This window comes from Heloderma suspectum, chromosome 1, assembly GCF_057233095.1.
Source record: "Heloderma suspectum isolate Gila_16-S chromosome 1, 16-S_ref, whole genome shotgun sequence".
NCBI classification, from domain to species: Eukaryota; Metazoa; Chordata; class Lepidosauria; order Squamata; family Helodermatidae; genus Heloderma; species Heloderma suspectum.
The window spans coordinates 413,196,695-413,210,574 of NC_139458.1; the positions used below are offsets into that span (position 1 = coordinate 413,196,695).

Genomic DNA, 13,880 nt, shown 5'->3' on the forward strand with positions numbered 1-13,880 from the left:
AGAGGAGGGCAACAAAGATGATCAGGGGACTGGAAACAAAGCCCTATGAAGAGAGACAGAAAGAACTGGGCATGTTTAGCCTTGAGAAGAGAAGACTGAGGGGAGATATGGTAGCGCTCTTCAAGTACTTGAAAGGTTGTCACAGAGAGGAAGGCCAGGATCTCTTCTCGATCATCCCAGAGTGCAGGACATGGAAGAATGGGCTCAAGTTACAGGAAGCCAGATTCCGGCTGAACATCAGGAAAAACATCCTGACTGTTAGAGCAATACGACAATGGAACCAATTCCCTAGGGAGGTAGTGGGCTCTCCCACACTGGAGGCGTTCAAGACGAGGCTGGACAGCCATCTGTCAGGGATGCTCTGACTTGGATTCCTGCATTGAGCAGGGGTTTGGACTCAATGGCCTTGTAGGCCCCTTCCAACCCTACTAGTCTATGATTCTATGAAAATATAATCAACTGAATCCAATCCAAAGATGATAGAAAATTAATCACAGCACTATACAAATTCTCAGCCTCCATCTCCCTCACAAGCAAAATATTTTAACCTGTTTTCTGAAGAAGAAGAGGGAGAGTGCCAGATGGACCCCCTGGAGGGTGGAGCTACTAATCTGAGGGCCAGCACTGAAAAGGCCCTGTCTCTGGTGGTCATCAGCCTAGCCTTTGAACAAGGTGGAACACATAGCATGTAATGACTTAAACAACTGGGTACTCACATGTGAGCATGTATTCCTTTAGATACCTGGGTCCAGGCATTTAGGACTTTGAAGGGCAAGACCAGTGCCTTGAGTCATGCTTAGAAACTGGTTGGGTGGCATTGAAGTCTCCTAAAAACGATTGCATGAGGCAGATAAAAGTCAATAACTTTGCCACTGCATTCTGGACCAACTATGGTTTCTGAATACCCATCAAGGGCAGCCCCACTTAGAGCACCTTGTAGTAATTTAATCTGGAGGTCAGCAACCCATGGATGGTAGTGGCAAGGTCAGCATTTCTTAACTGTGGACCCTCCCTGTCCTGTACACACAAAGGAAATGACAGACATAATTTCTTTTAAATAGTTAAGAATTGAAGAGTTATATTCATGAACTCACCTGAATCATTGTAAAGAAACAGAGCTGTCCTGATGCTGCAAAAGTTCTCATATTTCACATTACCTCAAACACAATGGCTTCACAACACACTCAGTTCACACATCCATCTGGAAGGCCAAACTACATGTTACGTTAAATGCGTCTTTGCATTTACATGTTGTGTTTTTCGATACAAGGTGCAGGGCTTCCAGCCTGGACCGGGACCTCAGCATGGGTGGAAGCAGGTCAACCTTTTCCCCCTGTGCCGAGGTCCCGATGAAGATCACCAGTACCAGCTCCCATCTTGGGTCAGCTAAGAACGTAAGTGCTGAATCAGACCAGAGGCTGATCTAGTCCAGCATTCTGCTCCCACAGTGGCCAACCAGACGCCCATGAGAATCCCACCAGCAGAACATGGAGGCAACAGCAGGCTTCTGCTACTGTTCCCTGGCAACTTATAGAAAGAGGCATATAGCAGCTTCGGGGGCAGGCGATTTTCCTCTGGACGGCAGAGCTAGAGGAAACCCCTTCACCCATTTAACCCCCTCCACCCATGCCCTACTGGATTGCGCCCCCCCAGCTGCCAACAACCCAACACTCACAAATACAAAGATGCATTTAACGTAATGTGTAGTTTGGTCCTGATTTTCCTTCACCCGACATAAAGTGTTGGGTGAAGAAAATCAAGTGCTATACCATGCAGTGTGAACCAGCCCTCAGGATGCTTCCAGATGAGGCTTTTATGGTGCCATCGCCCTGCCTCATTCACAGAAATGTACAGGTGGGAGGTGTTCAGATGCCACCATCTTCCACTTGTAACCCCCCCAGGTTTTCCCACCGCTTATTCCATCTTTTTCCTCACTGCAGAAAATTCGTTAAGGAGAAAAAAGGGAATAGCTGCACAGCCTTGAGTGGTACCACTAGGAGCCCTCTGTCTGGAAGTCTCCTTAGTCACTGCCTATATTTGTATCCATAAATACCCTGCACAATTTCTTATTTACATCCTAATTCAGTAGCCCATAATGCTGCAGAAGCATTGGTCACCCAGAATTGGGAATAGTGATTGTTTTTGTTACACCGTGTTTTTGCTGGTAGGTTTTCCAGGCACATCTTTTAGCAGAGATGTTCAAAACAGCAACAGCAACAAAGACAAGTCCTGACATGTCAGAGTGTCATGGTTTGCTACCTGGTTTCATCAGAACAAAATTGATGGCTGGGCAAGCCATGTGCAGTACAAGAATTCCTTGGGCCTTGCCAGCAGTAGCAGGTGTACTACACATTAAGCCTTTTAAAAATGGAAGTGTCAGGATTCAAGTCAGCAGCAGGTCCTGAACATGAGGGTTAATGGGCAGTGATTCAGTCCATGTTATCCCACCAGACTCTAGACAAGGAAAGGAACTATGTGATGAACAGCAAAGAAATCCCTTGTCTAGAGTAATCTAGACCTTTCTGAAAGCTTCCAGGTCTAGATTACTCTCTGATCCTAGTGGCAAAAGGACTTTGCTTCTTGTTGTTGCCTACCATAGGTCTGCTCCCACCCGACTGAACTCAACCATGTTTTGCTCCCATTATCTTGTCCCCCCGCCACCCCTTGGCAAGATCTGGGTCTGCTAGGTGCCCAGCCAAATTTGTATTTTGTTTGCCAACATTTCTAAAAGCCTGGAAACGTGAAGCAACAAGCTCAAGGTTTGTCTCAGAGACCTGCCAGTAAATAATATAAGGACCTGCCAGTAAATAATAAATATTAACAGAAGCATCTCTGTACCTGCTCAGCTCTTTTAGGACCTCCGCTGTAACCCAGTGCTCAGCAGTTCAAAGAAGGCTGTTGTCTAGACTTTGACCAGACACTTGTTGTAGTTTGCCATGCTTTCTTTGCTGTGGAAGTGGATGTCTACAGGAAGTCTGTAGGCCAGAGAGCAGTGTAAGGGTTTGGATTCATCAACATCTGGCAGATCCACAGATAGCATTTAAGAGTACTGCCTGAGCTCCACAGCTCCATGTTTCCCCTGTTATGTGGCTGCTTAAATTTAACAAGCTCTGAGCTCTATAAATAAATGTCTGGTGTCTGCTTTTTTTGAGAACGTAAGAAGAGCCCTGCTGGATCAGACCAGAGACCCATCTAGTCCAGCATTCGGTTTCCCACAGTAGCCAACCAGATCCCCTTGAGAAGCCCATGAGCAGGACACGAGTGCAATAGCACCCACCCGCTCATGTTCCCCAGCAACTGATACTGAGAGGCATACTGCCTCAGATCCTGGAGGTCATATATAGCCATCACGGCTAGGAGCCATTGATAGCCTTGTCCTCCGTGTTTGCATTCAGTCATGCAACTCTTGTACTACTCTGTATTGCAAGCATATGCAGACCCCTTTATAATCTTGGTAATCCTCACAAGAACCCTTGCATGATAAGATCATGCTGTTCCCATTTTTACAGATAAGGAACTGAGGCAAAGAGGTTTACCGGGGATTTGAGCTAGAGTTAACACTCTTTCTGGCTGTGCTGCATAACTGGGAAGAAATTCAATAGGAAGTACAGCACTTCATCTTCATATTGGGGGTGGGGTGGGGGCTGCATTGCCTGCTCTTTAGCTGTGCCCTACCAGGCAACTCTGTTTTGAAATCCAGCCTGCCGGGCTGAAGTCCAGTGCTCCAGCGCAACAAGAGCATACTTCTCAGTGGAGGTTTTTTGTTCTGGAAATGCAGCTCAAAACTTTCCTATGTCTATTTTCAGTTGACTTGTTAAATGCTTCCAGTAAGCCAATAAAAGATCAGGTATGTTGACATTAAGCTCTTGGCTTCCTCCCTTGTTTGTCCACTGGTGCTTAATTAAAAGTGGAAGGAGGCCAGTGCACGGGATGCTGACATTCTTATTGTGTTAAGTGAGTATTTGGGAGTGGCGGGAAATCAAACCTTCACTTAAAATTTTCATTGCCTAAACAAATCACAGCTGCTTCTCGGGGCCTTTCCAGACAATCAGGAGACAGTGCAACAGATGCAAAATTGTTGCTTATGAGCTGGGCGGAACCCAGAAGTCTTCCTTCAAGGAGGATGCTCTTCTGGTTCTGGATTTGCTCACGTTTTCCCCAGTGCACAGCCTGCAAGATATTATTGCTAATAAAGAGCTGTTCTTCTCCCAGCTAGCAGGACTATTGGAATTTGGAGTGCTGCCTGGGAGGTGGTTACAAGTGTGTCATGGGCAGCTTTGGTATAATGCTGAGGGCAAAGGGCATAACTTTTCCTCCATATGCATGCCACATGGTGACCCAAACACCAGCACTCGGCCTGCAAAAAAAAAGGGGGGGGATTCACAGGAAATATTAAATGGATTGGAGCATTGTATGAAGTTGCTTGTCTGTCTGTCAGTTTGTTTATGTATGTAAAAATTCTTATACCCCACCCTTCCTCCAAAAGGAGCACAGAGCGGCATACAACATTAATAAAACAAATACCAATAAAAAAATCATGTTTTCACTAAAACAACTTGAAATGTTGTATTTTTATTTATTTATTACATTTATATCCCGCCTTTTTTCCTCTTGCAAGGAACCCAAGGCGGCTTACACAGTTCTCTTCCTCTCCATTTTATCCTCACATCAACAACCCTGTGAGGTAGGTTGGGCTGAGAGTCTGTGACTGGACCAAAGTCACCCACTGAGCTTCCATGGCCGAGTGGAGACTAGAACCCGGATCTCCCAGCCCAACACTCTCACCACTACACCACGCTGCTACTAAAATCTAACCTAAAAACACCAAAACCAACACATCAGGAACCAAATGCTTGTTTAAATAAAAAAGCCTTAAATGTGCATCTAAAAATGTTCACCATAGGGGCTAATTGCACCTCTCCTGGGAGAGAGTTCTACAAACAGGGGCTGCCACTGAGAATGCCCTCTCTCATGTCCTTCGCCTCCACACCTCATGGGGGGGGGGGGTACGAGCAGGGCATCTCCTGCAGATTGGAGAGCCCTAGTTGGCTGGTAGTGGGGGAGGCGCTCCCTCAGATACATGGCTCCCAAATTGTTAAGGGCAGGTTGTTTCATGTACACATGCTGCCCAGCAGCCAGCTTTCAGACTGCATTGAAACTTTAGCTGGATTCTTTGCAGTGTGTGTGTGGGGGACGGGACGGGGGGGCAGAACTCTCAAACACATACGTACTCATGTGTACTGGAGCCCACTTCATCCCTTTTTTTTTAAAAGAGGCTGTCCTTCTCCCACTTTATGTATGTTTGAAAGATTGTATTCTCCCATACGAGCCTGCCCGGGTTTTAAGATCTCTGGTGGGAGGTCCTTCTCTTGGTCTTGCCACCCTTGGAAGTACGTTTGGTGGGGACGCGAGAGAGGGCCTTCTTGGTGGCTTCTCCCAGGCTCTGGAATTCCCTGCCGAGGGAGGCTAGGTTGCCTCCCTCTTTGTTGTCCTTCTGCCGCAGGCAAAGACATTTTTATTCAGGCAGGCCTTTGGCATTTAAGCTGGGTTGCTGTGGAAGGGTTTTTTGTTTTTTTACTGTTGAGTGTTATTATTGCTTTTTATTAATGTTTTAATTGTGTTTTTAATCTATTTTTATGTTTTAATTATATTTCTGTTTTTACTTGAATTTTACTATAGTTAGCTGCCTTGAGTGTCATTTTTGGCAGAAAGGTGGGATATACATGTAATAAATAAAATAAAAGATAAATAACAAGGATGAAGAATGATTTGCTGCCAGTCACTAGGCTTTTTATAGGATAAAAGGCTAGTTCCAACTCCATGTGTATACATACCCTTCTGCTGTGGGCTACTATTGCCTTTAGGTTAGAGCAGCCTCCCCCAGCCCAATGCCTCCAGATGTGCTGCACTAAAACTCTCACCATCCCCAGCCAGTATGTAGGCTGATATTGATGAAGGTGTTCCTTCAGGTAACTTGGTCAAACTGTTCGGTGCTTTTAAGGTCAATACCAGCAGTTTACATTGGGGCCAGAAATACACCAGCAACCGGTGCAACTAGTGCAATATAGGTGTCACATGCTCCAATTGCCAAGCCCCCACAAAGATTTGGGCAGCTGCATTTTGTACCAGCTGAACTTTCCTAACCATCTTTAAAGGCAGGCCCATGTACAGCACATTGCAGCGGTCTAGTCTGGATGTCACTAGTGCATGGATAACTGAGTCAAGGTCTGCCCTCTTCAAATAATAGTTGGGGTACCAGCCTAAGCTGGCAAAAAGTGCTCCTGGCCACCACCACCTGACCTGGGGAATTCCCAAAGTGTGTACATGGGCTTTGTAAGACCAGGTATAAATTTCCATCCAGAGTAGTTGGTTTCCCCACCCACAACACTTCTGTCTTGTCTTGATGAAGCTTTAGCTTGTTCGCCCTCCTCATCATATAATTGCTATAAAGCTCTAGTGTTAATACAAACCGATATAGATGATGATAGTAATAATTAATAGGAGAAGCAGCAGTAGTACCAGCAGTTAGGGATGGGTGAGAAATTTGCTCTGTCAAGTTATTTTTTAAAAATGGATTTACCCAATCTGCAGCTCGCAGAACTGAACACAGTTTATGGTTGGAAATCCATACATTTCCAATGTGTTCTGCAAAAGAAAAACATGCCTTCAACAACATGCGCACATTTGAAAACTGTGCAAAGAAAATGGTATACGTTTCTAAAATGCTCACAAACAGGCTTTAGTCAAGGGGTTCATGCTACAAAAATGCCTATGTTTGAAAAATGTGTACCAAAAATGCGTAAATTTGGAAAATGCACACAAAAATACGTATCAACTTCTTTGTGGGAAGAGAAGCTCATATAGAACAGGGACAGAATGATCTCGGCAGTGGAAAACCAAGAATCTGGACAAGAATGACATGACAGATCCACCCATCCCTACTAGCAATAGTAGTCATAGTCATTGTCAAGCAGTCATATGAGTGATGCCTAGGGCCTTAGTTTGTGCAGAATACCTTTCTCAGGGAAACCTGAGGAGGTCTCAGTTGCTTTGTGAGCCAAGGCATCTTTTGAATGGTGAACATCTTAGCTTTCACTCAGTGGAGTTAGGCAGAGGGTGTGGCTGAGCAGGAGAGGCGGGTGGATGGAGAACACAGGATCCAGGGAAAGGCAGGGAGCAGCAAAGAGCACTGAAGCTCAGCTCAACCACTAGAAGCCCTACAGCCAAACCTCAGTTTGATTTTTGGTGTTTCCCCCCAAAGACTGAAGGAAATGCTTCTTCACTTCATGCATCACTGTAAAATTGTATATCCACTACCAGAGTCTCTTGTGATGGCCACTAGCTTAAGTGGCTTTAAAAAAGTATTTCACAAATCCATAAAGGGTAGGTGTCAGGGTTTCCCTTATGACCTGGACCCCCTGAGCAACTCCTTAAGGAACTCTTGCCTCCTTAAGAGTCCCACCTTCCTTCTTTTAAACTTCCCCGTCCCAATAGCATGGGGTTTAGGCTGCAGATGTGGGGTGATTGACACACCAGACCCTTGGGGCTTAACCACAACAGTTTACTAGTAAATTAAAGCAAGCAAATTACAACTAAAGGTATTCACACAATAGAACTGAGTGATACAGAAGGCATTAAGAGAAAATAAAAGTTGCAAAATGCAAGTTCTCTACTCTACCTATACTTAGACTTCTCTAGGCTGCTTCTTCCTGCTCTTTTGTTCTGCTCTGGTCTTCTGACTCTCTTTTTATACCCTCCTCCCCCCAAAACAAAACTACTGCTTCAAACCTGAAGAAATGAAACTTAACTGCAGAAATGAAACTGAAACTTGACTGGGGAAATGAAACTACTCCTCTCAGGGATACCCCCTCCCAACAAAAAACTCCAGGCCTCTAGGCCTAACCATTTTCCCTTTGTCTCTGTAGACCCCAAACCCTCACAGTAGGTCTATCCATGACTGTTAGCGATGATAATGAAATAAAACATCTATGTTCATGGGCAACATACCTCTGAGTACCAGGTGTTAGAGTCAAACAGATACTAAGGAAAACTTTTAACCTGTTTCGCAAAGGCATCTGGAAATGCTGGACTAGGTGGACTTTAGTCTGATCCATGTTGCAAGTTCTTCTATTCTAAGTGGGGATGAGCCAAAAGTTCTTGGGGTGGGTGGGGGAGGGGGAAATTGACAAAATTCAGGTCATAGGGGCAGGGGAGGTTTAATGAAACTGGCTCCTCCTTTTTTGCCACCACTACCTGTTTTGCGGTGGCACTCCTTGTTCTGGCTGTGGTCTGCCATCCCCCCACCTGAAGAAAACCCCTTGGAATGATGCTACATGATGATGTAGAATCATTCTGGGGTGGGGGGAATGGCAGCAGCCACTGGGAGGAGCACCATCCCCAATGGTAAGGCCCCTGTTTTGCCTCCATTTCACCTCCATTTTGTCCCTTTGTCACTGATACGCCCCTCCATCTCACCACTTACAAATGGGCAAGCAAAATGGAAAGAGGGGCATTTCAACCCAACCTTAGTTCTAAGAGAGTGTGTAGTCCTTATGGTGGAAGGGCAAGAAACCAAGCCCTGTAGCATGTATGTCTCTTGTTGTGTTTCTGTTTTTATTGTTCTCCCCTCACTTTAAGGGCCTTTTTCCATGTTAACCTTTTTCTGTGTGAAAAGCTCTTCTGTGTAGGAAAAAGAACCTAAACCCATTAATGTCCAATTTGTTAACCGTATGTTTTTTAACCTCTGTTTTGAGCAAATAAAGACCTATGTGGCCTCCTAGAGGATTGTCTTTGTGACTCAAGTCCTCTGTTAGGATCTGCTATCAATAACAAATGGGGACAATTTCCTTGGAGAATCTCCTTTAGGCAGCTGAAAGATAGAATGTCAGGCTATAGAGACCTGAAGGTGGTTTCATATTCATTATAGATGTCAGGGCTTCCACCGTCTGGAAACTTGATTCTAAAGACATTCTGCTATAAAGAGTTATCAAAGTGATTTGTTGCTTTGAAGCTAACAAAGCCCGTTTATCTTGGTGCTTAGAAGTGTTCTACAGCTGCAGTCCTATATGCACTTACCTGGTAGTAAGCTCCTGTCAAGGTTCCACTTGTGATCTGGACCCCTTGAGCAACTCCTTAAGGAACTCTTGCCTCCTTAAGAGTCCCACCTTCCTTCTTTTAAGCTTCCCCTTCCCAGTAACTTGGGGTTTAGGCTGTAGACATGGCGTGACTGACACCCTAGACACAGGGTTTAACCACAACAGTTTACTAGTAGGTTTAAAGCAAACAAATTACAACTAAAAGAAAATAAAAGTTGCAAAACACAAGCTTTTGTACCCTAGCTGTTTGACTTTTCTAGGCTGCTTCTTTCTGCTCACTCTTCAGACTCTGTTCTCACTTCAGGCTCTGGCTGTCTCTCTACTCTGTCTTACTGGCTCTCTTGCTCTCTTTATATATCCTCCTCCCTCAGAACTGAAAGTACTGCTTCAAACGTGAAGAAATGAAACTTACACTTAACCAGAGAAATTAAACTACTCTTCTCAGGGTTACCCCCTCCCAACAGAAAACTCCAGGCCTCTAAGCCTGACCTTTTTTCCCCTTTGCCTCTGTAGGCTTCAAACCTTCACAGCCCCTTTGAACATAGTGGGGCTTACTGAGAAGTCATAGAATCATAGGGTTGGAAGGGGCCTACAAGACCATCGAGTCCAACCCCCTGCTTAATGCAGGAAACCTGATTCCCAGGTAGTCTCCCATCCAAGTACTAACCAGGGCTGACCCTGCTTAGCTTCCGAGATCAGATGAGATCGGGCACACCCAGCCCTTCTGAGTAAACATGTGTAGGATTGTGCCCTGAATCTCAGTTTAGTTTTCAACTTTTCAGATTAGTTTTGATCCTTCTTTAATCATGAATAGCCCAGTGTGTCCATTACATTGGATCTCATCCAAATAATGCATTAAGTTGCTGTATTTCTTCATTCCTCCAAGTTGCTCAAAGCAGCTTACATACAGTTCCAAGGGGGCCTCCAATTGAGACATGGTTTGGGGTTTAATCTGCATCCTGACCTTTCATACCAGTCAGAATGGTATGAAGGCACAGAATCCTGATGTTAAGCGGGTGTTTTCCTGGTCTACCTTTGGGTGGGAGACTGCCTTGGGTGGCTCCTATAAGCTGCTCAAAACATTTCCAAGGAAGAGCAGAACGTTGGAAGAAAAAGCCTCTGGCGTCCCACTGTGCATGGACTCCCCAGTGGGGAGCAAGATTTCTTAGGCACATGGTCACAGCTTGAATGTTCATGGCTGTCCTTTCAGTCAAGGCTGTGGATGTTGTATGCAAGTAACTTTGGTACTGGGCAAAGACCCTTGCAAACTTTAGTACTGAGACTTGTGTTCTTTTAATTTCTTGTGCAAACCTTAGTTTCTTTGAAATGCTATACTCTTAATACAGGACTGCAACCTTTACTATAATAATCAATATGATTAATTGATTAAAAAAAACCTTTTAACATTAACTACAAGGGCATCTCCCATCAACTGGGCAACACATTTGTATAATCTTTGTTATCATTTTAATATAAGTACCTATAAAAAGTGCAGATGGCAGGCACTGTCTTAGAAGAGGCATACTCCCTTTGTTCTCCCAAACATGAGTGGGTATCTCTTCTGAGATGGAGCTTCCTGCAACTTATGCAGAAATCATGCAAAACTAATTTGATTAAGCAACAAAGACCTTTTTAATTGGGTGGCAACCATCACCGTCATCGTTGTCATCGTTGTCATCGTCGTCATCATCACTTCCAGCCTTGTGTCTCTGAAGCTAGGCTTGAAAATATGTCCCTTTTCCCAAAACACTTCTCACACACTCACCTGGGAGCATGGGAAGCTGCCCTCTGTGTCCCAATCAGGTTCTGCAATCTGTGTCCCTGTCCCTTAATAATTTACACAGTGGAGGCTGGTGGCACCAATGTCAGTGGGGCGGTGAATCCACTCTGGGTTTCAGTCAGAACTCTGCACCTTGGATAGCTCATTTAGAGTTCTGACTGGTTTTGACTGAAACCTGGAGTGGATTCACACACACACACCCCCAGCCACCCGCCTCCACTGATTTTACAGCAGCATTCCCCAACCTAATGCCCTATTCATGTTTTAGATTACTGTTTCCCAGCATTCCTGACTATTAGCCATGCTGGCTAGGGCTGATGGGAGTTGAGGTCCACAACATCTGCAGGGCACCAGGTTGGAGAAGGCTGATTTACAGGACCAACATGATTGCACAAGCAGTCAGGGACCATTTGCTGGGGGCAGCAACATTTTGGGGGGCACATGTGAAGAAGGGTGTGATCAGAGTAGCTGACTTTGCTCCGATTCTTCTTGTGAATTTTTTTTCTTTGGCTTCCAACAACACCATGTATTGAACTGAATGATAAGTTGCTGCATGAGAGCTGTTGGCCTTCTTGCCTGCTTTTAAGTATCCCAGTTTCATCTGGCTGGCCAGCATTGAAAGCAGAATGCTGAACTAGATGAACCTTTTCCATTCTTGGACCCTCAGATGTTGTTGGACTGTAGCTCCCATTACTCCTGACCATTGCTCATGCCAGCCTGGGATGATGGGAGCTGTAGTTCAATGGGATCTGGGGACCCAAGATTGGGAAAGGCTGCAGAAGATGAACCTTTGGTCTGACCGAGTAGGGCGTTCCTTTGGTTTAATCCTGCATAGTCCTTCTTTCCCCCTAAGCAACATTGGGATTTATTTTATTTTATTTACTGTACTTTTAAACCACGCAATAACCAAAATTCTTTGGGCAGTGTACAATATATTAAAAACATACAATACAAATATTAAAACAAAAAATAAAAACAGTGCAGAATAAAACCAAGATAAAACTAGCAGCAAAGAATAAAACCATTACAGCATCATAAAACCAAACTAAAACCACCAGTAGAATAGACTACTAAAAGCACTAAAAACTATTCTGAAAATGCATGGGAGAATAAAAAGGTCTTCATATGGCACCAGAGAGACCACAATGTAGGTGCCAGGCTATCCTCTCTGGGGAGACCATTCCACAAACGGGGTGCCACTGTTGAAAAGGCCCTCTTTCTTATAGCCTAGAGAAGGGCCTTAGACAATGGTCTTAATGTCTGAGTATGTAAATATGGGAGGACACATTTAGGGCTTTAAAGATTAAAGGTCTGTTTGTTCTCTCTCTTTCTTTAATTTATCACTGATGTTATTTATTACATTTATTTTGTGCAAGAACAGCATACATAGGGTACGGTTCCCAAGTTGTCTTCTAAGCAGGCACTGGCCAAACCTCAGTAAGATTTTTCTAGTAGTTTTTCTTCAGCCCCTGCACTGCGGGACTCGGCATTAGATCTCCAGAGTAGTGGGTGGTGGTGGTGCAATTCAGATCTTAAAATTTCATACACATCTAGGATTATTTCTGAAAAAGTTTGGAATACATTTCTTCCCCGTTAATTAAAGATTGTGAACATTGGACTAAAGGTAATACCAGAATAACAGAGTTGGAAGGGACCTCAAATATCACCTAGCCCAACTTCCTGCCAATGCAGGAAATATGCTACTATCCCTGATAGATGGCCATCCAGCCTCTGCTTAGGAATCTCTAATGAAAAAGAATAATAGAATTGATACTCAGAGGAGTTGGAAGGGACCTCAAATGAAATAGAATGTCTTTACTAGCTAGTAAAAACAAAGACATCACTTCAGTTCTGGCCATTTTTGCAGCAACAAGATGCTGTTGCTTCATCTGTAGTAGACTGTAATCCAGACACCTGTTACTGAATGTTATTTAAATAGAACCAGTGTGGTGTAGTGGCTAGAGTGTTGGACCGGGAGTCGGGAGATCTGGGTTCTAGTCCCCACTTGGCCATGGAAGCTCAGGGGGTGACTTTGGGCCAGTCACAGCCTCTCAGCCCAACCTACCTCACAGGGTTGTTGTTGTGAGGATAAAATGGAGAGGAGGAGGATTATGTACACCGCCTTGGGTTTCTTAAAGAGGAAAAATGGCGGGATATAAATGTAATAAATAAGTAAATAAATAAATAAATAGAGCTGTATTCTTTTATAGGATGTTGATGAATATTCATCTGTAGGATGTCTTTTATGCTCTTGCTTTACAATTGGGTTGCTTTTATTTCTTGCTGCTGGGTTTTATTGTTTCTGCCTTTACTGATATTTTAGCTTGGGGGCTTTTCTGCTTTGTTTTTGTCTTGTTTTGTTATACTCAAGGGCCAAAATAAATGAATTTTGTACACAACTGAGTCAGACAAGCAAGATAAATCATTTTTATTTTCCAGGTTTGTGATGCAATAGAACGCCTGCAAGAAGCACTGAAACTGTGTAAGGATGATATGAATTCCCTTCATTTGCTGGCTCTCCTTTTTTCAGCCCAAAAGCACTATCAGCATGCTTTGGATGTCATCAACATGGCCCTTGCAGAGTATCCAGACTGCTTTAGGTAAGCAACATTGAACTTTAAATCACATGTCTCAGAGTAGTAAGAAGATTCAAACACTGGGACATCTAGGACAGGAATGAGGAATGTATGGTCCTGCAGATGTTGTTAGACTACAGCTCCCATCAGCCTCATCCAGCATGGCCAAGGATCAGGGATGATGAGAGTCATAGTCTAACAACATCTGGAAGGCCACAGGTTCCCCACTCCTGTCTTAGCCCCTGAAAGTGGTGTCAGGGGAAACACAATTCAGGGCCTAATGTGAAGAAAGAGACGTTGGTTGGTTTCGGGAATAACGGCGAGTTAAAATGTGCAGTGTCCAGAAACCAGTGCAGAAAGTGCCAGAAAGAGGGGCTAGAGTTCTCAGGCTACATTTATGCTACAAAAAAAATGCATAATTATTGAAAC

At 44.3% G+C, this 13,880-nt stretch overlaps 1 protein-coding gene across 2 annotated transcripts in view; it reads left to right on the forward strand.

Annotated features, from left to right (window-relative positions):
* TTC7A (tetratricopeptide repeat domain 7A) overlaps nt 1-13,880 on the forward strand; it is a 258,341-nt gene that overhangs the window by 104,225 nt on the left and 140,236 nt on the right. For both annotated transcript variants that reach the window (XM_084829018.1, XM_084829019.1), the window contains exon 15: nt 13,315-13,475. In XM_084829018.1, coding sequence (XP_084685144.1) covers nt 13,315-13,475 — 161 coding nt within the window. The remainder of the gene's footprint in view (nt 1-13,314; nt 13,476-13,880) is intronic.